The sequence below is a fragment of the Rhinolophus sinicus genome, linkage group LG09 (assembly GCF_036562045.2).
Source record: "Rhinolophus sinicus isolate RSC01 linkage group LG09, ASM3656204v1, whole genome shotgun sequence".
Lineage (NCBI taxonomy): Eukaryota > Metazoa > Chordata > Mammalia > Chiroptera > Rhinolophidae > Rhinolophus > Rhinolophus sinicus.
Genome location: NC_133758.1, coordinates 9,596,183 through 9,623,808, shown reverse-complemented (window position 1 = coordinate 9,623,808; position 27,626 = coordinate 9,596,183). Strand labels below are relative to the sequence as shown.

The 27,626-nt window shown below is 40.5% G+C and overlaps 1 protein-coding gene across 2 annotated transcripts; it reads right to left on the bottom strand.

Moving 5' to 3' along the window:
* Positions 1-22,939, bottom strand: LOC109446203 (serpin B3). Of its 2 annotated transcripts, XM_074339756.1 has the most exons (9): positions 22,842-22,939; positions 18,307-18,436; positions 6,752-6,942; positions 6,138-6,194; positions 4,743-4,871; positions 4,319-4,436; positions 3,061-3,203; positions 2,612-2,767; positions 1-763 (listed from the first exon to the last, which is right to left on the bottom strand). In XM_074339756.1, the coding sequence occupies exons 2-9, from the start codon at positions 18,335-18,337 to the stop codon at positions 353-355; spliced, it is 1,236 nt and encodes a 411-aa protein (XP_074195857.1). In that variant the 5' UTR covers positions 18,338-18,436; positions 22,842-22,939; the 3' UTR covers positions 1-352. The 2 variants fall into 2 exon arrangements, with proteins under 2 accessions (XP_074195857.1, XP_019584912.2); XM_019729353.2 differs by lacking the exons at positions 18,307-18,436; positions 22,842-22,939 and adding an exon at positions 8,159-8,192.
* Positions 22,940-27,626: the final 4,687 nt, after the last annotated feature.

Genomic DNA, 27,626 nt, shown 5'->3' with positions numbered 1-27,626 from the left:
TGAGTAAGTCACTGTTTTATTGATAATGCATTTCATAAAATCAAAAAATTTAGACATGAAAGAGTCCAAAGAATCACCCAAATTCAAATAAATGTAGGTGTCTAGGTTAATACGTTTGAATAGTAGCTATGCTTTTTGAAATAGCAGATATAGTATTTCAAATTTAGGAGAAGAGGGAGTACGTTTACACGTGTGTATAGAAAGAGAGAGACAGACATGCTATTTCAACCTTTGCGTTCTCAGTGATGACTGAGACTGGAAAGGAAAACGAATGAAGGAGAACCTGTCATTTCCAGCAATCGACGTACTGAAATAACTCTATGACCGTCCTTCTAAAGTGGTGGCAGGCTAATCACATCTGAGGGTTAGAGATTCTGCCAAAAAAGAGGATGCTGTTGGTCTCGTTGTGCTTGATGAAGAAAAGGAAAGGATGATCGCAATGGAAGCGTTCATTCCTCTGTGCTGAACAAAAACGAATTTGTAAGCCAGTAGCGGCTGCGGCCTCTGTGCCCTCCTCTGTCACCTCCACAAAGGACTTGTGTACTATTTGAGACAGCACGAAACCCCGGCTCCCTGTCATGCCTGAGAAGTCGGCGTCCTGTGGCGTGAAGGCAGTTCCCATCCCCAGCGCTTTCATTGTGTCCCCGAGGGTGTAGCTCTCTTCCACTTTGAACCGAGGCAAGTGCAAATCCACATTTCTCTTCCTCATATTCTGTGAGCTTGTCCACTCTATTAATTTCTCAGCGGTGAGTTGATCTTCAAGCTAGAACAACGGAAAAAAGGAACAGCTGACATGATTCTCCGTAAACATTGAACTCAATTTAACATTGGATTGAATCATATGGTCTTTATTTTAATAGTAAATGTCAATACAGGAGATTCAGTAATATATGTATATTAGATATAACATATAGTAATATGTAAATATATATTAGTATATATAATAAACCGAATCTTCTGTATTATACATATTTATATAAAACAACAGAACCATTAAATAAAATTATTTGTAAAAGATGAACTATATATTCCCATTTCTTAACTGCCAGTTCACTGCTTGTTTCATTTTCAAATACTCTTTTCTTGTGATTGTCCTTTTGCACACAAATTTTTAATAATTTATAGAGCAATTATAGCATACAATTTATTTTTGTTCTTTTTTGTTGCTTGACCTATTTGTGAATGTTTCCCATATAGCTATAGATTTCTATAATCAAGTTTAAACTATTACATGAGACTATCATTAAATTGACATTTAAACTGTATCTTAATATTTTTTAAGCATTTATTGTGTGCCAGTCCCTAAGCTAAACTCTTGGCAATGCAAAATCACACCATTGTTCCTTGCTTTGCAGTTTTCATTGCTTTGAGCCACTTCTGTCCAAAAGCTTTTACTTCCCTTAGACTTGTTCCCTTAGGATAAACCCCAGGACTGGGGTTCCTGATGTTATTGATAAGGAGGATTGCCGAGTGGGTGGGTGAATATTGCAATGGCTGTTCACATATGCTGACATGTTCCTTTCCCTGAGGACTCCAATTTCCAGTGTTACCACAGTACATATTTGGAGTGTGGTAAGTTTACTGCAACTCCAACAGCATCATCAGCTATTATAGTAATTGCAGATGGCCAGTTTGGGAATGTTCTTAACATGCCAGATATTGTTATTGTTTTTTTTTTGTGTGTGTTTTTTTTCACATTATCTTTAATTGTTTTAACAATGCTAAGAGGGAAATTCCTCTTTTTTTTTCCCCCACATGAATGAGACTCCAAATGACTTCGAGCTCCTAGGGACGGTCTACTTCTAAATGGGAAGTGAACATCAAGATAAATCTATTTCTCCACTGCCCACAAAACCACTGTGATTTAGTATGCATACTAACAACCCTTTGTTGCTTTACTTTGCTTGCTTTTGTTTGTGAGTGTACTTGCATATATCTTCCATGTCTTACCTACATCGGAGTCTTAATGAATAAAATGAATATATGAATAAACTGGAATACATCAGAGGTTCTTATGGTTACAAAATAGTATATGTGTGTGCCAAGGTATATACTGGAGGTGCCAAAAACAATGTATGCAAGTAGACACTTTGGTCTCTGTTGCTCCAGCAGTAGTTCGTCGTAATCAGAAGTATCTGGACACTGATGGTAACCACTTTGAGCACCTCTTGTAATTGCAGAAGTCAAAGGTAACTTGTATTCATCTTTTGTTATCAGTATATATTACATATTACGATTTTAATATAGTTTTTCTTTCTTAAAATGCGCATACATTTTTTTGGCACCCTCTATATGTATTTCCTCTGAACTGACGTTCATGGTTTCATCAGAATATTAACAGGAGTTATGATGTTAAAATTTTCTATATCTCCTTCCATACCCCATGGTGATACTTAAGATATTTATTCTTTGGAAGGTGACAGAATACCAAGTTCTCCTTATCACTTCTCTTTTAGGCTGTGTGCAGAGAAGAGATGATGTGCTCTGTGCTTGAGCCCTGCCAGGTATCACCAACAAGCCATGAGCACGGCTTCTGTGAACAGCCCATACGAGCATTGTGCTACTGGGAAACCGGGCAATAGGAGGAAGAATTGCAGGTACAAGATTTTACCTTCTGCAGACCATCGATTTCATTGGGCAGCAGCAGCAGCATGCTTAAATCTTTGCCTTTGTATGGTATTTCCAGGATCTTGGCTTGCACGTCTTCCAGGGAAGTGAAATTAAAGTGGCTGGTTCGTCTCATCATCTGCACAGGTTTGCTTGTATCCTGCAATAAATAAGTGTAGCAAACACATGCCAACAGAGGGATAAGTTAAAAAATTATATTATTGAGATACCCTTCCTTCTTCTGAGAGATAACCTGGGACATTCGTGAATTGGAAAGAAGAGTTTCTTCAAGGATTCCCAACCCAATAAAGTCAAAAAAATAAAACAAGGAAATAAAATCATTTTCTACCTGCAAATTCTATTTTCTACCTGCAGTTGTATGTTAATCAAGTATGTGTGTAAATTTAACATTTCACGTATAGCTATGTTGCATTATATAAATACAGACAATACCTTGTTTTGCCAAAATTCACCCTGTTCAGTGTTTTTTGGATCAAATTTTTCATTCCACTGCCCTTTGAAATAGACCGCGTTCACTAGAACCAGAATGGTGGAGCTGCCAAAAGAGCCTTCAGGAAAGAGATTCTTGATTTTTTCTGCAAAGGAAAGAAACATAAAAGTCTGCCATGAAAAGTACAAGTGGTTTGTTTGGAAGATGCTTTGAAAATTAGACTGATCAGTAGTTATTCACACAAGTCACCACTTTAGGGACTCCATGACCAATAGTTCACAAGGTACAGCTTTCTTCATGGCACCAGCCTGATGGAGTTGCCCCCACGGACATACTCCTCGTATGATTTAGAAAGTGTTCATTCGCGTTCTCTGTGAGTGTCTTCAGTCACCTCACATTGCAGACTGATGAACGGATGTCAGCTACTCTTTCAACAAATGCATTTCCTCCCTCCTTGCCACATTCCCTCCTTACTTTACTTCCTCCTTTCCTCCCTCTCTGGCTTTTCTTTCCTTCATCCTCTCTTCCTTCCTCCCCTCATGTCTTTGTATTATTTCAAATTTAGTCTTACTACTCAGAGGAAATAGGGCCTGAATGTTCTTTAGGACAAATGACATAAACTCTATAATCTGAAACATGTGCCCTGTGCTGTCAGCCACCATTTCCTGGGGTGTCTTCTTCATTCTCCACATTGAGTTGCTGTAGGTCTGGCCTACAATGGGGGTGGGTGGGATGATATGGCTCAGAGGATGGAGACTTTGTCAGGCTGTCTGCTGTGATCAGGGAGAAAGCTGTGGGGATGGTGAAGTGGGCCAGACAGATGCAGGTGTAGGTAGCAAGAAGGGTAGTTTATAGGAGAGCTGCTGGTTTCCAAATTAATAAAGGATAAGAGAATCCTTTCTAATATTTTCTCTTAGGAATCATAATGCAAAAGTTAAGCGTCTGATTTGAGGTAAAAGATGTGAAGCCAAGATGGGGTCTGAGCAGAGAATTGCGGTCCACAAAAATGCTGCCATCCGTGGAGATGTGCAAACACAGATCTCCAGCTGTGTTGCCACATAGCTGGTCCTGTGATCCCTTTTGGGTTTCCCTTGGTTCTCTCCACATTTACTGGGGTCTTTCCACCACCTGCCGTGCCCTCTGCCACCTCTTTGCACACTCATCTCATTCTCCTCTCCCAGCACCCTATGCCATGTCAAGCACAGGGTTTATGCACAAGCTCACAAGTGGTTTATCCTGGATGACCCTATCGTACGATACCATTTGTTTGGCTCTCCACCCAGGAATTAATCTTCATTCGGCTTTCTTCCACAGCATTTACAAAGTCAACAGAGTCCACACTGGCTAGGTAAAACTTCTGAACATTATTTTTGTATTCCTTTGACATGGGGAAGAAGAAAGGAGGAATTAAGAGTAATGCATCAGTAGTCTGTATTCTCAAAATTAAGTTATGTTCAGTCATGACCTAATATAGTACATAACATCGTCATCATTAAACCCACACTTTACTGGTGGTTGTCAGGCTCTGGGACATGGCAGTGGGCAGAGGGGGCCTGACACACGCAGAGTAAATGCTCCCCATGGGGGTCAGCCAGGTGCATCTGCCTCACTTGCCCCCATTTGCTCATTGGGGACAGAGGGCCCAGGATGCAGACGAGACATGTGCTAGGTCCGTGAAACTTACCTGAAGAAACTGAAACTTCTTTTCTCCGTAGAGCTTGTTGGCAATATCTAGCTCATAGTCATCAGTGGGTTTATTCAGTTCAGTCAGAAGCTTTTGAAATTGGTGATGCACATCTCCCGACTTTTCAACCTGCAAACATAAAAAAAAATGAGCTCACTCAATTCTCTGTCAACGTAAATACTAAACCGTGTACTTAAGTCTGTTAGATCCATACCTAGCGTTTGCCAGCCCCCGGGTGACTTTTGCTGTTATTCTCTGAAATTTTGGTGTATTTTACCTCAACTATCCTTCCATTTAATCTCCCAGGAAATTTTTTCTTCCTCCTCTCACATACTCCAATCTTTTCTCATTTGAACTACAGATGCAGCACCATTCTACTATTGGATTGTCTTGTAATTCGTTCAAAAGGTTAGGTGTCGCTTCTCGGCTAAACTCAAGTTCCTGAAGGCCTATTTCATTTCTAACAAGCATCAGTGGTATGAGAATGTGAAACGCGTGTATTTCAATGTGCTGTGACATGAAGCCCTGTTACACTGTTGGGCAGTATTGCCTCCTAAGACCCATGGACCGTGGTTTGTGGCTCTGCACTCATGATGGTCATACTCCAGGAGAAGTAACAGTTGTGCCTGGTCCACTGCTAAAGGCTTTACACTGGCATCTCTAAGGCTTCCGTCCAATTCAAATGAAAACAAGAAAGCTCAGAGAATTAAATAACTTCTCCAAGAAGATGTAATGTCACAGAGCCAATTTCTGAAACTAGGCCCGTCTGAATACAGAAACTTCCATTTGCTAGCTAGCTTTGGACTACGAAGGCTATCAACCATGTATTTCATATAGTCATTTACCGAAGTATACTTGGATGCATACTTATTCCTCTTAATCCCATTTATGAATTAATTAAAACTATATGATTTTAGCAACGCTATTGGGATTACTATAATTATTATTATCCTATAATAATAACAATACATTATTTTTTTATCAAGGCTTCTAGTAGTCCTGGCACTGCTGTATGTTTTGCATGTATTTTCATGAATAGAGGCAGATCTTCTATTACCCCTAGCTTACTGGGATCAAGGTCGCTGTGGCTCAGGGCTGCTGTGTCTTACCCATGTTCACCATTTGTGAACAGCAGAGGAGATATTTGAAGCTAGCCTTGCGGCTCTGATACTCATGCTCTTTCGCACAATGCTGATCTCCTCTCAGGAAAAGAAAAATATGAAATAAATAAGTATGTAGAATGAAATGAGGAAGAACTCTGTGTGGCCAATCTGTTTTGCCTAAGATTTCCCCTAAAAACTAGACTTTCTACAGTTTATGTGCAATTTCTAGTTTTAATTGTGACCCTCTCATACACTGGGTGCTCCCTCGAGACCCAAGAGCTGTGTGACTCACGGGAACTTTGGTAGCTTCTCCTTTTGTGTTCTCTGTGACTTCGTTAAAGTGAAGGACCTGGAAGAGACAGGAAGTAGAACAAGGAAACTTTACTCAAAACATCTGTCTACATCACAGGAAATTAAGAGGAAAAAAAATCAAAAGGAAGAGTGAAAGAAAGAAAGAGAGAAAGAGAGAGAGAGAGAGAGAGAGAGAGAGAGAGAGAGACCCAAACAAAACAATCCCTCAACCCCCAAACCAAACCAAAACAAAGAAAAAAGAATTAAGAAAACTTAGTGTAACAGTTTGCTTCTTGACATAACACAGCAAAGCTGGGTTATGACCAACCACTTTAAAAAAATGGACTCATATTGCTTTATTGCTGAGGACACATTTGATGATGTTTCCCATGGATTTAAGTCACCTCTACCAGAACTCTTCCATTTAAGCATCACCTCTGGTAGGTGGGCAATTGTAGGAGGTAAGCCCAACCCCAAAGGAAGTCTAGGCACAGACAGGCACCTGCCTGTCATGGGAAGGCTTGCTCAGCTTCCTGTGCTACCCTTGGGCACAGCCAAATCTGTATCATCTGCACATAAGCCAACCGAGAAACCAGTCCAAACTGGTCTACATACCTTCTGCATTGCTGATGCAGTCTGTCCTCGGGACCCTAAGTAAGTCATGGCTAAGGCTGACGTGACACTGAACGGGGAATAGAAGATATTTTCCTTCTCCGATTGTCTGAACTGTTGGAACAGATCATACGCAAAGCGGGTGTTTGCTTCACTGAGTGAACTCATGGCGACTTTGGTGCGATCAGGAACTCCTGGAAAAGCAGCAGATTTCATTATATAATGACTTTTATTGAACAGAAGGATCCTCTGTGATGAAATTTTTTTGAAGAAATAACTTATATTTGGGTTGTGGAGTCTGGCAACTAAAGTTTTTCTTCTTTTTACTTTTCAAACCTCCTATAATGTGCATGCATTAATTTCATAATTAGAAAACTAGCTGACCAAGACATGGAAATAACCAAAATGTCCTTTGATAGATGAATGGATAAAGAAGTTGTGGTATATATACACAATGGAATACTATTTGGCGGTAAGAAAAGATGAAATAGGACCATTTGTGACAACATGGATGGATCTTGAGACTATAATGTTAAGTGAAATAAGTCAGACAGAAAAAGCAGAGAACCGTATGATTTCACTGATATGTGGTATATGAACCAAAAACAACAAAAGAACAAGACAAACAAATGAGAAACAAAAACTCAGAGACACAGACAATAGTTTAGTGGTTACCAGAGAGTAAGGGGGGTGGGGGGTGGGAGATGAGGGTAAAGGGGATCAAATATATGGTGATGGAAGGAGAACTGACTCTGGGTGGTGAACACACAATGGGATTTATAGATGATGTAATACAGAACTGTACACCTGAAATCTATGTAACTTTACTAACAATTGTCACCCCAATAAACTTTAATTAAAGTTAAAAAAAAGGATTTAGACAATAGGGGAATTATTGTAAGTAGAAATACTGCCTTAATAAAAAATGTCTAGAATAAAGTTCTAGAATCATGAAGGAATAAAAAAAAAAAAAGAAAAAGAAAATAAAAGAAAAAGAAAACTAGCTCAATTATTATTTTAAGGCTTGTGAAAAAGTGAAAGAACACCTTTATCTTTTCATCATAACTGGCTGCATTAAGTCTGTGTAGAAAAGGCTTTATAACAGATGCCAAGACCGCGATTCATGTGGAGAACATCCAGCCAGCTCTCCTGAGGTACCTCTCTGTCTTTTTCTTCAAGGCTATGTGGCTGTGGCTCTCCACAAGTGCTCCCAAGAGTGTGTTTACTTACTGGGAAAGAAATAAATTTGATAAAGGACATACCAGATGAAGAAGGTGTTTTAATTTTCCCTGGCAGAATAAGTAAATTCCATTCACACAGAATGAAACACACATACAGTAGAAAACACATCCTTGTTACTATTTTCCAAAATGATTCATGTTGTTAAGTGGTTGCAGCGGAAGCCCTTACCTGTGTTCCTGGAGGAAGTAGGTGAACAGGGAGCCTGTGAGCCTGTGTGTGGTGAATGATGAGATCCTGATTATATATATACCTCTCTGGCCCCGCCTTTCTATAGATGCTATTTCAAGAAATCAACGTTTGCTTTCTCAACCAGACAAACACTCACAAGCATGAGCATGAAATCATGTGTTTTCCATATAGGTAAAGACATGGTTATTGTCCAATCACTGTGCTTTCTTTTCACATACAGACAAAATCGTGGGTCTGCCACCATGGCTATCACTGCATCATATGAAATGCACACGGGTGCTTTGCAGAAACCAGTGAGAATAAAGTTTAAATTCCAACTTCCTTACATTCCTCCAGCTACTCCCAACCAGAACTAACCCTTAAAAAAACCATTCTCCTCTTGGTGGTGAATCATCTTTGAGGCCTTCTTCCAACACCAAGTAACCCAAAAGCTTACATTTGCAATTATAAGTGGTGAAAGGGTTTGTGCAGCCCGGCACTTCCCTTAGTAATTATTCTGTATGGCTAAGAAAAGAGCTGGAATTCTGAGAAGGTGGTGAGCAGTGTGCGGAGAGCAGGAGTCACTTGCCTTCCTCTGAAGGCTGGACCTTGACAGTGGTCCTCCCTGTTACCTCCCATGCCCCCTGCAGCCAATCCCAGATTTCCCCTTTTTTCTGAGGTCAGTGGGACGCTCACACACCCAGCAGTGTTAACATGCTCACAATGAGAAGAACAATCGCTAGAAACAGGGGCCATTTTGCGTGGCAGCATTCTATTTCTGCTATAACCACGGAACAAAAATAAAATGGTCGAGCTGCCAAAATCCTGACACTGCTCTGTCACCCTGCCCCATGTCAGCTTCCAATTCACGGGCTGGACAACAGAGTCAAATGCCTGTAAGAAAAACTGAGAAAAAGGTGTTCACTGAATGTCACGGATAATTCCGTGAAAGAGAGCTTTACTCTCTTCATGGGCATGGTGTTCCCAGAGGCAGAAAAATATTAAAAACTGTTGAGGTTTATGAGCTGAGATATATATTTGCCCTCTTATTCCTTTAATAATTCATTGAAGCAGGCCTCTTTGTTATCCCCATTTCACAGATGAAAGACTGAGGCACACAGTGTAAGAACAGAAGCCCAGGTTTTTACGGGTAGTAAATTGCACAGAGGAGATACCCAGGGTAGATAAGCTGGCTCAGGAAACTGCACATGTATCCACTACCCAAACTGTTAGGCAGACTTTGGTCTTAAGATGATGTTTTTACTTGTGTTTAAATGAAGAGAGCCATTGTTTTGCACTCTCCCTAGAGAAAATGGCTTCCCACAGAATCTGAAGGGGCGGGAATGGGTAAAATACTCACCCCCAAACTCTCCTCTGTGGGCCCCACAGTCACCAGGAGGGGAAGCTGGGCTTTCAGCACCTTTTTAGGGCTCCATCCTGAGGCAACCAAGAACAGTGAATGGGGAATGGAGTTGGGGTGATCTATCTCCTCTGAGCTCAGAGAGAGAATCAAGTCATGCCTGAGCTTCTGTTCCTCCAAACAGGTCTATCCAGCTGGGGTTTAGTAGAAATCAATGACTGAAAGGAAAAGGAAGTTAACAAAACAACGTGTTTTCCCCCGGAGTACATTGTGCCCTGAGGCCTAGCTATGGCCAGGCTCTTGTTCCAGGTCTCTAGCCCAGCGTCCACCTCACCACAGGGGACTGGCTTTTTAATTGAGGTATAATTCATATACTATAAGGTTCACCTTTTTAAAATGAACAAGTCACTGCTTTTTAGTATATTCACAAGGTTGTGCAACCATCGCCATAATCTAATTCCAGAATGATTTTATCAACCCTTCAAGAAACCCCCTATATAGTTAGTTCTCCCTCCCCCTTCCCCCAGTTCCTGGAAAACACTTGATCTACTTATCTCTATGGATTTGTGTATTCTGGAGATTTCATATGGATGGAATTGCACAGTATGTGGCCTCTTGTATCAGGCTGCTTTCATTTAGCATAATCGTCTCAAGATTCATCCATGATGTTCCAATTAGTGCTTCATCCTTTTACGAATAAATAGTCTTCTTTTGCACAATACAACACAATTTTTTTTACCCATTCATGAATAGATGGACATTTTTGTTGTGTCCATTTTTGGCGATTGTTAATAACGCTGATATGAGGTTTTGTGTACAAGTTTCTTTTGTTCATTTTTAAATGAAATATAATTGACATATAACATTGTATTAGTTTTAGGTGTACAACATGATTTGATCGCCACAATAAGTCTAGTCAGTACCCATCATAGTTATAATATAGTTATATATTATATAACTATAGTTATATACACATAGTTATATAACACATAGTTATAATTATTTTTTCTTGTAGTGAGAACTTTTAAGATCCACTCTCTCAGCAACTTTCAAATTTACCATACAGTATTGTTAATTATACTCACCATGCTGTACATTACATCCCAGATCTTATTTATTTTATAACTTTGTATCTTCACCCATTTTACCCCGCCCCACCCCCCACCTCTGGCAGCCTCCAATCTGTTCTCTGTATCTCTAAGTTTGGTTTAAAATTTTTTAAAATTTTCAATTATTATTATTAATTATAATTAGATTCCATCTGTGTGATCATATTGCCAGACTGTATTACATTCCCACCAGAATATGATGGGAATATGTATGAGAGTTGTGACTTCTCTACACCCCTCTGACATTTGTTACTGTCATGGGTTCTTTTTAACATCAGCACGAGCAGGATCTCAATTCCTAGCACATCACGAATTCACAGGCAGATTCACCTACAACGAGGTCCCAGAAAGGATGGAGGTAGGAGGAGGGGGACAAAGAGATCTTTGTTTATGAAAGATTTTCCCTGTCTGATGTCCCCATCCCCGGCCACTGTACTCTAAAGTCACCTCTGCCAATAGTGTGTCCATTGTTGTGTAAAAGATCCCTGAGTTGAGACAGGGTCCAGGGTGAGGGGATATGTAGATGAATGGAGTTTTAATTATTAAGGAGTAAGTCCAAAGGTAGAAGAAAATGACAATAGATAAGATACAGGACGAAAAATCGCAACCGTGAGGAATAGGTGTTTCTGTCAAGGTTGCATCACAGGCCATCATCACCAGATAGGATAGAAGTTCCTGGAGCAAGTTCCGGGAGCAAGATGGTTTGATTTGGAATCAAAGAGAAAAGGACCTGACCTCCGTAGGACAGACACAGGAAGCTCACCCTGGGCATGGAAGAAGAAATCGTGTGACAGAGTAGGATAAATTGGCCTTCAAGAGAACTTCTGACTAGGGCTGAATTCTTCTGAGACTATACTATCAAGATTCCTCATGCAGAGGCTGGGTTTAAGGAAAAGGCACTAAGTGATAAGGACCAGGAGTTTGCTTAAATTTAGAGAGTTTGGGTTGGGTCAAGTGAGAAACCACGTCATACTTTTATTTTTTTCTCTTCCTGAAAATGCACCTGGTCTGTAATTGACAGGATTATGACATCCTGACTATCACAGAAGACTGAGCAATTCTCAGAAGTTTTTGCATGTGAATACTTACCAACTTATGTCTTTGGGTGTTTTCCAAGTATACACCAACATCATTGGTTCCAGGAATTCAGGAACCCAATGAAACCAAAGAGGAAATTACACTTTCAGGAACCATCCTGCTATTTCTAAAGCCTTATAGGTTGGTGAAGAAATATCTCCTAGGTTTTCCTGAACCTTACTTCCTGTGAAGGGCGTGAAGATTTGACTGTATCGTTCAATTGCAAATCTTAGGGGAGATTTTATTTCTTCCTTTTTACCAAGAATGTGGTTGTGCCTGTCTATAGGGAAACTGGTTAGAGAAGAAGATTTGTCAAGCATCAAATAATAGAATGTCTGCCAGTTACTGGATTCACTACAGATACAAATGGAGAGATAGATATGTACACATTGAATAACATTAGAACAGGGTTAATTAGTTTTGCTTTAATTTTCAGAGGAGAATCAACTCCGGTAAGATTTAAAAAGTTGATAGAGAATTGGTCTCCTATGTAGGTATATTATGGAAAACTGAGACACATTGATATTACCTCTACCTGTCCCCACATCCCACGCCTCCAGCGCCACCCAGGACTGTCATCCCATTGCACACTTTCAACCAAATCCAATGCTGCCCCTCACTAAGCTCTTATAACTTCCCCTCTGATTCATCTTGGTGTTCCTGTTCTGTTGCCAAAAACACCAGTGTAGGCTCATCCTTTTCCTAGATCCTGTCCCTCTTCCTCCTTGCTTTATCGGAAATACAGATTTCCCCCATGGCAGCACGTCCCTTGATCTTTCCTCAGGCGCAGCTCCTCACTTCGTCATCTTCATAACATGAACCCAGGACACCTGGGCTTCTCTCTCTTTTATTCCCACGTCCTTTTCTAGCCATTATTCTTTCCTTGTCTCGATGCTCTATTTTAAGTTTCCTGCCCTGCAGCTGTACCACCATGTGCTCACCTACCATCTTCTGTGTTACTCTTTAATATTCACTAAGTTTTCTGTTGCTTCCTTACCCTTTTATGGGTTTTCTCTTTATCCTAACTGCTTCCTGTATTCTGGGTGCCTTCAAAAGTTTCATTTCATTGGCAAAAATTGGAATTCATTCTTGTTTTATTTTACATCTCTATTCTAGTTGAATCGCCTCTTTTGTGAAAAAAGTTATTTTTTTTGTCCTTTTGTTTATTGTACTTATGATGTTTCCTTATCTATTTCAATATACTTTTTATATAAAGGCAATCAATATTAATTATTGTTGATGCCTGTCTGTTGATGTAATACCTATATTACATATAGGTATTATTTTATTTAAAAGATTTTATTTTGCTTCTCCAGTTCCACCCTTCACTCTTCTCTACCTTCTATGGGCTCCAGGACACACTTGTTCTGTTGTGCAGCTCTGTTAATGTTTCAGTAGGATAAAGGTGTCTTTGGAACACAAAGAGAGATATTTTTCTCTATGCACCAACTCTAACAATAAGCATGAATAAATGATTATTAACTGCTTACATTTCATGAATGCTTCTTGAACATTCATTTTTTAAAATTAAAGTTTATTGGGGTCACAATTATTAGTAAAATTACATAGGTTTCAGGTGTACAATTCTGGAATACATCATCTATGTAACACCTTGTGTGTTCACCACCCAGAGTCAGTTCTCCTTCCATCACCATATACTTGATCCCCTTTACCCTCATCTACCACCCACCTCTCCCCTTACCCTCTGGTAACCATTAAACTATTGTCTGTGTCTATGAGTTTTTGTTCCTTCATTTGTTTGTCTTGTTCCTTTGTTCTTTTCAGTTTTATATCCCACATGTCAGTGAATTCATATGGTTCTCTACTTTTTCTGTCTGACTTATGTCGCTTAGCATAATAATCTCAAGATCCATCCATGTTGTCACAAATGGTCCCATTTCATCTTTTCTTATGGCAGAATAGTATTCCATTGTGTATATAGACCACATCTTCTTTATTCAATCATCTGTTGAAGGACACTTTGATTGTCTCCATGTCTTGGTCACTCATTTTGAATTTAGAGATGGTTATGTAATGTGTTTGATTATCATATTGTTAAGACTTCTTCAGTGATCCATTCTCCATTCAATGGATTCTTGGTTATTTTCTAGGACTTAATAATGGGCTAAGTGAGTGGTCTCTATCCCAGTGCTAGAAGCAGGGACTTATTGATAAGGAAGATTTGCAAGTCTCCTTTACTTTTGGGGAGAAGTGATTTACTAAGCCTGATTCCCTGAGCCAAACTTCCTAGCCTAAGCTATCACCATACATTTCCCATTTCATTACCTCTGAAACCCGCCTCTCTATTCCTGGAAATAATCTTGCTCTTAATTTGCATCTCCCAGTGTTGCCAAGCAGCAGCCTTCCCGTCTGTGCCTTCGTACCTGCCCCTAAAGAAAGGAGAGTCTGTGAGATGGGTCCTTTCAGGGACATTGCTTCACCTTTCTGCTTGCACCTTATGTCTCCCTGTTTGGCCCCAGAAAGATGGCTGGTCAGCAATGATGAGTAAGATTCCACAGGGGGGGGTGGTGTGTGTGAGGGGGGACATGCAGGGGAAGTGACTCAGTGATGTGCTGTCTATCTATTCATATGCATAAAGGTTTTGTCTCATGGGAAAGTACATACATCCTGAGACTTATGGCTCAGCTGCCTGCAGGCAAGGGTGATTGGCTTAAATCAGTTTCCTGTTATGATGTATGGGATTCACAGATCTTGAGATTGACAAGCTGTATCTCCTTTACTTCCTCACCGAATGAATAAAAGCTAATGTGTTGGATTTGGGGCCCAGTCCTTGAGGCTGCAGGTACCTTGGCCCCGCTTAAACTCTTAAACTCTATTCACGGCTGCTGTCTTTTCTTAACCCTGTGCCGCCCTCCTCGCTCCCCACAACCCTCGTCTCGCAGGATGGGACATCCCAGGACTTGCAGGAGAAGTTATTGTCATTCCCTTGAATCTCTCAGTGGCCCAGGCCTAATAAAATCTACTCCCATACGTACCAGTAATTATCTGTTATTGCATGAGAAAGTCTGGACTTTGAAAATGCCCCAGTGATGTCTTCTCTACATTATGAGGACCACTTGGAAGAAAACATGTTAATTAATTATACTTTATATAAAAGAATTATTCTTGAAATTCAGTACATTAAATTAAATATTCGGTCAATATTCATTTTGATTTACAATATTATTTCTAGGATGCTTATCTTTACTTCTTTAAAAACACTTTGAAAAATTGCTGAAATACTAGATGTCTGCTATAGTGAATTAAAATAATCCAGAAACACAGGCAGGAAAGTGCGAGAGGGGACTTCTCCTGCGTTCTGCAGCAGTGTATTAGATTTCCAAGACTGTTATAAGGTACCAAAAACTGGGGCTTACTATGCCTGAAATTTATTCTCTCACACTTCTGGAACTTGGAAATCTAAAATCAAGCTATCATCAAAGACCACACTCCCTCTGAAGGCTCTAGCAGAGAATCCTTCCTTGCCTCTTCCAGATTTTGGTGGTTCCTAGTATTCTTTGGCTTGTGTAGTCAGTCTGTCTCCATCTTTACATGACATTTCTGTTTGTCTCTTCTCTTTTTATAAGGGCAGAAGGCACTAGATTAGCTTGGAAGAAGCTACCAGCCACCCCTACCTGAAGTGAGCTCAGAGGCATGATTCAGGATTGCGTAAGAAAGGTTACAGATTAGAGGCAGGGATGAATGCTGGAGACAAAAACTGTTTGGGCTGTGCAGTTACCCAAATCAGCACTATCCAGTGGGACTTTATCTTCACTAGTGATATCTATGATCTATTTCCACATAGAAAGGTCACACTCTGAGATTCTGAGTTTTTGAAGGGTACTGTTGAACCCCCTGTTAATTGGCAATCCCATTAGCCAAAACGAATCACTTTTAACAGTTGGAGGAGAAACCATCCAGCAATTTTTCCATAACTCTAAGACATATACTTGTATTCACGCGATCATGAATAAGCTTGAACAGCCCAGATACCGGAAAATCCATGGACATCAGAGTATATACCTTCATGATTATCTATCTATTGAGGGTGACGGGGCCAAGATAGTAGGTATTAGGACTGCCAGTCATCCTGGGGCAGCAAATGAGCAGATCCTGCACCTGGCAGTAGGTAGGACATTCAGCAGCCTTGAAGGGCTGGCTATAATGGTACAGGGTGGCTGAGGTCATGGCTGCTGTGCAGCCTACCCACCTTAGACCCATGAAATGAGCTGCACTTTGGCTTCTCCATTGTTTTTCTGGGTCACTTCTAGTGGCAGCAGTTTAGAGACCATAGAGGTAAAGTCCTAGTTTCAAGGGCAAAGATTAAGAGGGCAGTATAGGAAATCAGCATGTCATGTGAGTAGCCCTTCCCAAGGCCTTACAGGACTAGTTTCAAAGGCTATTGTAAATAGTGCCGCAGTGAACGTATGGATGCACAGGCCCCAGAAGTGGGATAACTAGGTCCTTCTTTGTCTCTTGTTATATCCTTTTTTTTCAAGTCTATCTTGTCTGTTATAAATATTGCTACCCCAGCTATTTTTTTGTTGTTGTTTTTTCATTTTCATTTTCATGAAATAAGTTTTCCATCCCTTTACTTTCATTCTGTGTGTCTTTCAATCTGAAGGGCTTCTCTTGTAGGCAGCATATGTAATGATTTTGTTTTCTTATCCATTCAGCCCTCCTATGTCTTTTGATTGGAGCATTTAATTCATTTACAGCGTTGATAGATAGGTAGCTATTGCCATTCTATTATTCATAATTTTGATTTTTTTTTCTGTCTTAAAGAAGTCCCTCAAACATTCCTTGTAATACTAGTTTGGTGGTGATGAACTATTAGCTTTTTCTTGTCTGGGAAACTCTTTATCTGCCCTTCAATTTTAAATGATAGCCTTCTGTGTAGAGTACCCTTAGTTGTTGGTTCTTGCTTTTCATCACAATGAATATTTTGTGCCAGTCCCTTCTGGCCTGCAAAGTTTCTGTTGAGAAATCAGCTGACAGTCTTATGGAAGCTCCCTTAGAAGTTACTAGTTGCCTTTCTCTTGCTGCTTCTAGGATTCTCTCTTTGTCTTTAATCTTTGCTGTTTGAATTATAATGAGTCTTGGTATGGGCCTGTTGGGGTTCATGTTGTTTGGGTTTCAAAAAAGTTGAATTGTTCTTGAACCAAAGGTTTGGAAATCACTGTTGTAGGGGACAGATTCAGACCACGGTGGTGCTGTGCCTTAGCAAGTGCAGCTTGTTCCAGGCCACACTGCTAGTGACACCATGTGGTAAGGGCTGCAACAGCAACTCAATAGTACAAGATTTCCTGGGGACAACATTGATTTCTGGCTGTTCCTCTTTAAAACAAGTGCAAGGCTGACCATCCCTCTTCACACCCCAACTGGGTAAACACCCTGCATTCTGAAAGTTATTAGGACTGAGCGGATCTAGGGAGAATGCCATCAGTATAGATGGGGCATGGATGGATTGCATTTCATCTGATTATGAACAGGAATATTGTCTTATTCACTAAAAAGTCATGTTTTACCCCAATGAAGAAAAGTTCTGGCCAAATGGCTTCACTGGTGAAGTCTACCAGATATTTAAAAACCTAAGACCAATATTTCCCAAACTCTTCAAAAAAAAAATTGGAGAGCAGGGAGCACTTCCTAACTTATTCTATGAAGGCAGCTTTGCCCTGATATCAAAGCTAGATAGACACCATAAAAAGAAAACTACAGACAAATATCCCTTTTAATATTGAGACAAACATTTTCATGAAATTACTGGCAAACTGAATTCAGCAGCATACTAAGAGGATTGTATATCATGACCAAGTAGGATGTATTTCTGGAATGCATATGAAAATGAAAATCAATGTACTAATTATTTAAGGAATTAAGAGTAATGTATCCATAACTATGTATTCCCAAATTAAATTATTTTCCATCATGACCAAATACAATATAGGATTCCAGATCCTGAAGAACTCTAGTTTTTCTTGCCCGTGTGTGTTTTTGAACAGGTGTGATGTGGATAACGTGAAAGGAAAATGCAGACTGGCACAAGATGAGGTCTCTGAGGACAATACCATCTGGAGAAAGGCAGAGGCAGAAGAGGCTGTGGTTTGCAAACAGGAAAGCATGTTGCCCTGGAAAGATGTTTGCGTCTGGGACTCCTCACCAGTACTATCTACCCTGATATTTCTCACCTTTGCTTATATCTTCCATCCTGGGTATTTCTTGGTACTTCCCCAACTTTCCCTGGGGACTCCCCAAGCCTGCCCATCCTATCAACTTCCCATTAGCCATACATTTCTTGGGTCATTGTTCACCAACATTTATATTATGTGACTGAATGATGTTAGCTCATTGGTGCCACTAGGTGACTTACTCTGTTACTCAACCTCCTCTTTGGTCATAAAATCATCCTTAAACCCACACTTTCCTGCTGAGTTGTCACTCCAATGAGCAAAGCTGTGGTGATGGGGCCTGATACACCCTGAATAAATGCTTCCCATGTGTGTCAGTCAGACTCATGTGCCTCACTTTCTCCCATTTTGTCACTGGGGACGGAGGGCCCAGGATGCAGAGGAAAGATGTGGCAGGTCAGTGAAACTTACCTGAAAAAAAATTGAAATTTCTTTTCTCCATGGAGCTTGTTGATGATAGCAGTTCATAGGCCTCCGTGGGTTTATTCAGTTCAATCAGTAGCTTTTGGAATTGATGATGCTCATTTCCCAACTTTTCAACCTTTAAAAATCAAAAAGTGAGTTCATTGAATTTTTCTGTCAATATAAATATTAAGCCCAGATTAAGTTTGTTAGATCCATGCCTAAAGCTCAGTGGCCTCACAGATAACCTTGTACTTATACTCTGATATTGGTATTTTTACCTCCAACACCCCAAAAATCCATCGCATGTTCAACCTCCTCAGGGAAATTCTTCCTTCTGCTCAAACATACCTCAATCTTTTCTTTTTCTGAACTACCGATTCAGCACTATTCTTCCATTGTATTGTCCTCCTAAAGGTTCAATTGGTGAGGTTTAGCTTCCCAGTTAAAGTTAAATTTCTTAAAGCCAAACTCATATATCATTTCAATTAGCCATCGAGATGTGGTTGTTGCTGAAGTGTGTGGTGACACGAAGCCCTGTCACCCCCTTTGGTGGCATAATCATCTAAGACGTGATCTCTGTGATCGTTGGCTCCTTCCCTGTGGTGGTGACCTCTTGAATATAAGAACAGTGTGAATTTAAGTAGTGTTAGGTGAAGACCTCCCACATATCCGGACAGAAATTTTTAAAGCTCTCCTTGAGAATAATATACTGTTAAAGTGAAAACCACAGGTCCAGAATGGTGTCACTTAGGCTAAAGCCCATGACCTAATTGCAGTTTCAACCTTCACCAGAAAGGTAACCTTAATCAACCAGTCTGGAATTTTCTGGTTCACACCAATGAGATAATCTATCATAGGGACCCTCTCTATCCCTCATAGGAAAAAAAGAGGCAATCTGCATGATAAGAGCTCTTGCCTTTTCCTTCCCCCTCCAAAGAAGACGTCCTGGCCTAAAAATAATCCTTTCTTTTCTTTTGTCCCACTCTTCTTCCTACGAAAACCTTCTAAGCTTCTAGTTGGGATGTTGCCCAATTCATGAATCACTTAATAAAGCCAATTAGACCTTTAAATTTACTTGGTTGAGTGTTGTTCTTTAACAATACTAAAACACCTGTTTTCTGTTTCTTTTGTTTAGAATAGGATTTGTCAACATTGACATTACATTGACATTTTGGCCTTGTGATATTATAATTTATAATAAGAAATGTATAAATTGTCTTCATCCCATTTCTGGCACAGAGCTCTTGGCCTTTCCTCAGTGATTAGGGCAATAAAGGTGATTTTCGGTACGTTAATGAGGTGTCTTGCTGACTGCACTTAATGATGGGGCTTGTTGCCAGGGGAACCAACCATGTGATTAGAAGATTGGTTACAGGGGAGAGAGGAGGGTTGGAATTTGAATCAACTGCCAGTGGCCATATCTACGCAATGAAACCTCCATAAGAACCCAACAGGATAAGGTTTGGAGAGCTTCCAGGTTGGTGAACACGTGGCAGTGCCAGGAGAGTGGTGCGCCCAGAGAGAGCATGGAAACTTCGCACCCCTTCCTGCTTACCTAGTCTATACATCTCTTCCATCTGGAGGTTCATCTGTTTCTTTTATCATATCCTTTAATGAACTAGTAAATATAAGTAAGTGTTTTTCTTTGCTGACATAAGAAACATCCAAACTTGTAGAGAACTTTTATGAGTTTATTTGAGCCAAACTGATGTCATATATTGGGGAGCAAGATTTCAAATGCTCTGGAGAATGGCAGTTTTGCAGCTTGTTTTATATATTAGAATCAAAGGAGAATCAAAGGAAGGTATATGAAATCCATTGGTGATAGATTGAAGAGGCGAAAGAAAGCATAGTGGGGAAATCTCTAGGATTAGATAAAAGGCAACATGGGGAAACACATAGTTCTTTTACATTGATGGGTATAGGATAGTTAATAGTTAACATTTACAGCACATAGAGATGGTATTTGGGAAATAATATAACAATGAGGGGTTCTGTGGTCTTGTGCTCTGGCGTCTATGGTTGTGCCTTCGAGGGATAGAAAAATAAAATTATTCTGACATTTCAAATGTATGTTATCCTAAATGCACAAGACAATGGACAGGGCTCACTTAAGGTAAAGACTGATCTCTGGTAAGGAAGCTATTGGCCTGGGGTGTGACTACTCGCTTCGACCTGCCCAGTTAAGAATTTGTGGTCAGACCATCCCTGTGTGGTTACTTTTGGTTACTGAGCTCCTCAGGCCTGCCATTTGCCCCCCACTCTGAGCCTGTCAGGTTTATTGCATGGCCCCTTTTCTGTTCACACCTGAGTTCCGTGAGCTGCTATAGGAAATTAGTGCAGTCTGACTAGAGGGTCATACGAACCTTTCATTTATAGCCAATCTGTCAGAAGCAAGGTGACAACATGGTCCTGTGATTGGCACTTTGTCATGTGGGAGACCCTGCTCGCTGCACCATTTGTCATGCGGGGCGGCCTGCGGGGTCTCTGCTCCCGCTCCCCACATAACACAGGATATGGTGAGGCCAAAAAGGAACACCCACGGAGCCATAGGTAGGGGAGTCATACCACTATATTCTCTCTGGCTGCACTATACTCTCACTGGAGGCTGGATCCACACTGTCCGCAAACCGCCATCCACACTTGCCAGCCCAGCCGCCATCTTCTTGCTAGCCCCCATTCTTTTTCTGGCCTAGCCACAGCAGTTATATTAGTGGCCAATGGCTCACTGGTTATAGCTGACGGCCAACTAGCCACAGCTGATGGCCATCCAATCACAGTTGATGGCCATTTACTACCTGAGCCAGAACCTTTCTATGTGAGGCCGAGAGCCTGGAAACTACTTTCTGGGGCTCTGCCCCCACACACTTGAAGTGGGGTGAGGGCAGTCTTGTGGGACTGAGCCCTTAAACTGTGGGATCTGACACTATCTCCGGGTTTCCTTTTTCTCCTTTTTCAAGTGTTGAAAGAAAAGAACTGCCAACTATTATGATGAGAGAAATAAAAGACCGAAATAAATGGAGAGCTAGTCTGTGTTCATGGAGTAGAAAACTCAACATGGTAAAGCTGTATGGCTCTGGCAGAGCGATAGATCTGTGGAAGAGAATAGAGACCCCGAAATAGAGTAGCTCCCATAAACATGCTTGCTGTGTCAGTCCCAGCCTATGCACAGCGATGCTCGGGGTTAGGAATGCCTGAGGGGTTCCCCCAGCTGTATTACTTGTCGGGAGTCCCCCTGGGGCCAAGGTTGTGGCTGGACTGGTCCTTGTAGCTCTCATGATTGCCAGGTGCACTTCAGCAGAAACTACCAGGGAACTCTGAGGAACAACAGGTCTTACTTACATGTCCCAGAGTTTACACGGCACACCCAAAGGGCACACAGCAAGGTTGCAGGTAAAGAGAGAGAGTGTGTGGACCTCATATTAAGGGTTCAGATGCCCACCGCAAGTCCAGGTTGTCACCTGTGCTTCTCCAAGGTTTCGGGTGAGAAATCTGCTGTCATTCCAATGACTGTTTTCCTACAGGTACGACTAATTAATCAAGTATGTTTTGGATGCTTATTCTGTGCCAGTTTTGTCGTAGGTCTTGTAAAAGATAAAAAGTAAAATGAGACAGAGTCTTCACTCATGGTGCTCGGCAATGCCTGCCAATCAACACACATTAGATAATGAAAATAAGTAACTCGAGAGGCCAAGACATACAACGCCTTTAGGCTCAACGTGCAAGACAAAAGCACTACTTCTCTGTGCAGCTTCCGAGGAAATCTGGAGCCATTGTTTAAACACAATAACGATCACAGCCTTAGCACTCTTTGCACTGTGTGGCCCCCCTGAGCAAGCTCCAGTGAGTCTGTAAGCTTTTGTTCTGTAATAAGTTGAGCAAACATGAACTTCAACGGCTGTGGCCTTGTCTCTGTTCACTGTGCTGTGTAATTGGAAGAGGCAAATGTAGTTTGCCTCATTCCTGTGAAGCAACCATTTAGGCAAGTGTCCTGGCACTCGTACCTGGGATGGTTATAGACTTTCAGGATTCAGTACTTTCCAGACTCTCTGCCCTGGTTAGTAGCTCGGTATCTTGTTTCCTTGAGGCTGTGAGCTGGCACCATCACCTCAGAGAAGCAGATGACTGAGTAGCCCTTGGCTTCAGAATCATAAACTCTGAACTGAAAAGGACTTTAGTAGTAAAATCAGCAGCAAGTATAAATTAAATGACAAAATATACTTAAATGGTGGGAAATATATAAGCAAATCAAACATTTAGCAAAATAAAGAGCCCCATAAGTTCTTTTCTAGGTCTGCTGAGGCTGTGGCCCCTGTCTGCCGGTCAGCTTCAGGCCTCAGAGATGGGCTGACATACGAGGACAGGCGAGGGACTCCAGAAAAGCTTTTCCTCCAACTGCCTGCTTTGCAACTGCAAGAAAATGAGGCCTGGAGGATTTTCTCAAGATTGCTAAGAAAACAGGACTAGGATTTGAACTCAATCAGAGGGACCTGAGGGACACAGTCTACCTCCCAGAACACCCCTGGAACGTGTAGTGTTACCTGTTCTTTTTCTCTTCTTCAATTCTCCTCGCTCCTTCCTCAAGCCTCCCTGCCACGCCGTTTATTCTCCACTTAGACCCCTCCACACTGACTTCTAACTCCTCTGACCCTTCTTTTGCTGTCTGGTACATGCTAGAAATGTTTAGTATCCTTATACTTATTAACTGAAATATTCCGTTTTGAACCTTTGTTTTATTTTACAAGCGGATACGTCAAATATTTGATATTTATCTCTCTAAAAACACAGTACGTTAATTAAACTGCTTAGTGATCTTGCATTTACTCTGTGATTCGAATACTTCTCCCCAACCCCGCCAAAGAATTTCTTTCTCTCCCTCTTGGATCTTAGCCCTGGAAAAGTTTCTTTTCTTTTCAACTTTCCAAATAACACTCTGTTGTAACACAAACCTCAGATAATAGCAGCACGTAATGTTCACTATTTCCTGCTCACAGCATTACTCAGTACACAGGTTGAAAATCTAAAAATAACAACATAGCTGTACAGCAACTCCCTACTGTCAATCTGTGTGTTCTCTGGCTAAGCCCTTCTTGGGGAGCTGAAGTTTTCCTCTCCACCCCACCAATACAAACACTGGAATGCAGTCTTTAAGGAACCTGGAAATGGAGAGGGTGGTGTCAGGCTAGGGTGAAGAATGCGATTTTTTGAGAGATTGAAAAACCCAGAAGCAGATCAGCCATGGTAAATCAAACCAGCAAGAATGCTCTAAAATTCAGGGCTTGTAGGCATTAAAGGAGGGGTTTAATGGGGTTCCACAGACACCAAGTTTTGACACCGTGGATGTTCCATTTCGTTTCAGACCCAGTCTCCCACTGCTATTGCCAAGATACAGGCAGAAAGGCAGCTGAGCAAGAGACTAGAGAGTTTACGGACAGAAGCTGTAGGGCAAGAGAGAGAGGAGAAAATATTTGGGATCTAGGCTAGGCAAAGAATTCTTCGCCTTGACAACAAAAGCACAAAAAGAAAAATTGATAAATTGGATCTTATCAACATTAAAAACTTCTGCTCTGTGAAAACTCCTGTGAAGAGGATGAAATGACAAGCTATCCAACAAAGTACTAGTATCTAGAATAACAAAGACTTTTCAAAATTAGTATTAAAATCCAAACAATCTAATTAGAAAATGGGCAAAGACATGAAGGGACATTTTAAGGAAGAGCACGTACAGATAGCAAATAAGTGCATGAAAAGATGTCCATGTTAATTGCTAGTGAAACGCAAACTAAAAGTACAATTAGATATCCTGGCACATTTATCAGGATAGCTAAAATGAAAAATCAAGACAACGCCAAATACTGGTGAGGATGTGGAGACCTAGACCACTATTCACCACTGGCAGAGTGCAGCATGGTACAGCCACTCATGAAAAACAGTTTGACAGTTTCTTAAAAAACAACAAACAAACAAGCAAAAAACCCAAAACTAAATTCAACATGAAAGGACCCTATCACCCAGAAATTGGGCATTTATTCCAGAGAAATGAAAACGTATGTTCACATAAAAACATGTACATAAATATTGAGAGCAGCCTTATTTGTAATACCTACAAAGTGTAAACAACCCAGATGTCCTCTAAGTAGTAAAATGGTTAAACATACTGTGGTATATCCATACCGTGGGCATTACTTAGAAATAAAAAAGAATGAGTTATTGATAAACTCAACAACCTGGCAGGAACACAATAGAATTACTCTGAGTGAAAAAATGGCAACCCCAAAAGATTATGTACGATACGATTCTGTTTATACGGCATTATTGAAGTGACAAAACTATCAAAATGGAGAACAGGTTAGTGATTGGCAGGATTTAAGGATGAGGCTATGGTAGAATGAGTGGGGTTTTAAAAGAGGAACATGAGGAATCCTGGTGGTGGTGGAAACACTCTGTATCTTGACTTTGATAATGTCAATATCCTGGCTGTGACATGGTACTATATAGAGTTTTGCAAGGTGTTATTGCAAGAAATTGGATGAAGGATACACAGGATATCTCTGTATTATTTCTTACAACTGCATATGAGTGAACCTACAATTACTTCAAAAAAAAGTTTTCTTGAAAATAAAACACTATTATTGATATATAATTTACATGGAATGAAATGCTCCAGTCAGTAAGTTTAACCAGTTTGACCAATGTATGCACTCACATAACTCATGACCCTATCAAGAAATAAAACATTTCTATTGCTCCAGAAAGTTTCTTCATGCGCTTTCCCTGTCAATCCTCCCCGAAGAGGAACAACAACTGTTTTGATTTTTGTTATCATACGTACTTGCCTATGTAGTTATAGGTCTTTTTTTCAATTTTTTTTTGGCCTGGCTTCATTGATTCAGCATAACGCTTTCCAGATCGATCGAATGTTGTTGTGTGTATTAGTAACTTGTTCCTTTCTAACACTGTGTGTTGTTCTGATGGATGGATACACCACAGTTTTTTTATACTTTCTCCTCTTGATGGATATCTAGCGCTTAGCTCTTATGTTTAAAACTGCTGTCAGCATTCTTGTGCAAGGCTTACTGTGGACATATGGTTTCATTTCTCTTGGATAAATACATTGGAGAAGAATTGTTAGACCATAAGTTAGATGCATGTTTAACTTTTTAGGAATCTGGCACTTTTCCCAAAGTGGTAGTAGCTTTTTGCATTGCCACCGGTATTGTAGAAGAACCCTGATTGCTCCATACCTTGGTCAACATGTAGTGTAGTCAATCTCTTTTATTTACTCATTCTAGTGGGTGTGAAGTGGTGTCTTTGTGTTTTAATTTGCTTTTCTCTTGATGACTAATGATGTTGAGCAATGTATTATGTGCTTGTTGACCATTCATACATAATCTTCCATGAAGTGCCTGTACAAATATTTTGCACATTTATTTATCTTTAAATTTTTAGGTTGTAATTCTTTGTGTATTCTACATACAAACAATTTTTCAGGTATATGCATTGTGAATATTTTCCCTCAATCTGTCTCTTGCCTAGTTTCTTAATAGTGGCTTTTGATGAGACTTACAGGATTTTAAAAAGACCAGTTCTCTTTTAGTTTGTTTCAAGTAGTGAATTCCTCTTGATTTACCTGAGGAAATATTCCAAGTGTACAGACTAAAGTGTCGAGGCCTATCGAAGGCTTGGAGTACCTATCTTTCTAGTATTTAGAGTTGCTTATTATAGTTGAAAGGCTCTTTCTGTGGCTCCTGAAAAATAAAACCGCAACATGGTTGATTGTTTTTCTTGGGTCTGTGCTTCATGTTCTCCGTTTTGTTGTAACTGGGTCTTTGTTGAGAGCTAATCTAACTAAGTGGAAAATGCCCTATGTGCTGTTTTCAAAACTCTTGATTTTCACATGACATGACTTCTTTTGAAAGAATTGTCTTTTGTAATAAAAAGTAAGAGTTACAGGGATTCATTGAAAAAGTCCTGTCTTTTTGAAAACTTCCTGTCAGAAAACTGAAACTTGCAAAACCTAGAAGTTGGTAGTGGGGATTGCAGTTACTACAGTTTCTCAAGAAAACACCAAAGAGGTAGGGGCGCCAGATAAAATACAGAACACCCAGTTACATTTGAATTTCAGATAAACAATGAATAATATTTTTAGTGAAAATATGACCTAGACATAGTATAAATACGTCCCTTACAATATTTGGGATATGCTTATACTATAACATTATTAATTGTGTATTGGAAATTCAAATTTAAGTGGACATCCTATATTTTTACCTGTTAAATTTGGCCACCCTACGTAGGGGGATGACATTCATGATGCAAATGGAAACTCCACAAAGTCAACATTCTCTGTCCCTTTCTATCTCCCACACAGAGTAGATTCTCCCCAAGTCCTCCGCACCCTCACTCCCATCATAAGCTCCCAGGAACAAGTAACTCCATTTAAACAGGCTCCTCTTTGTCCAATTCTATTCTTTCTGTTTTTTTTTTAATCCTACCAGAGGCCCTCCATTTCACAGGGAATCTTTTGCTTCTCCATGTTGTTCCTACCCTCTACCCCCATTATCCCCACTGAAACCATAGAGGTGATCCTGGCTCAACTAGTCTCATGACATCTTCCTCTGGGAAAACTTTGCTTCCTCTAGCATTGTGTTCTGTTACAACTTTATTTAAAGGGTGTCTTCTTCTCCAGTATGTTCTACGATGCATTGCAGGCCAGCTTCTTCCCTTAGAACACCTTTTAAGCAACTTCCGCTAAGGTCACTTAGGCCCTTCTAATTGTCTCCAGGTTCTTTCTTGAAATTCTCCTCCTTTAACTTCTGATGAAGGCCATGAAGTACAGTGGTGATAGTGGTGCCCTGTCAAAGGTGAGGAGGTAGCCGGGGGCAGAAATCTAGCCTGCACTCCAGTCTCGAGCCCATGCTCACTGTCCTAGGCTATGAGGCCCAATGAAGAACACTTCTAACCTCACCTAAATCCTGGAAAATTTTGAGGGAAAGTCAAAGAATGCAGGCAGATGGAGAATAAATTATTTATGACACCTAAATGTTTGAGAGACAGAATTAGGTATGAGCCAACAATAGGTTTTCTAATTCTGGTCTTCAGAATTAGAGACATACAACCTAGTCACAGGAATTACTGGACTCTCACTGTGAGGTGCTGGCTGGGAAAACCTAGGGCAGAAGGAATAGACCAGAACCTGTACTTCCTTTGGACAGCTAGCACCCAAATAAGGAAACTAGAGAGCAGCTCCTCTCCCAGGCCCACTAACAGGCTATGTCATGGATTAGAGGTGTTGGCCATCTCTTATGAGCCACTTCCAGTTCTGT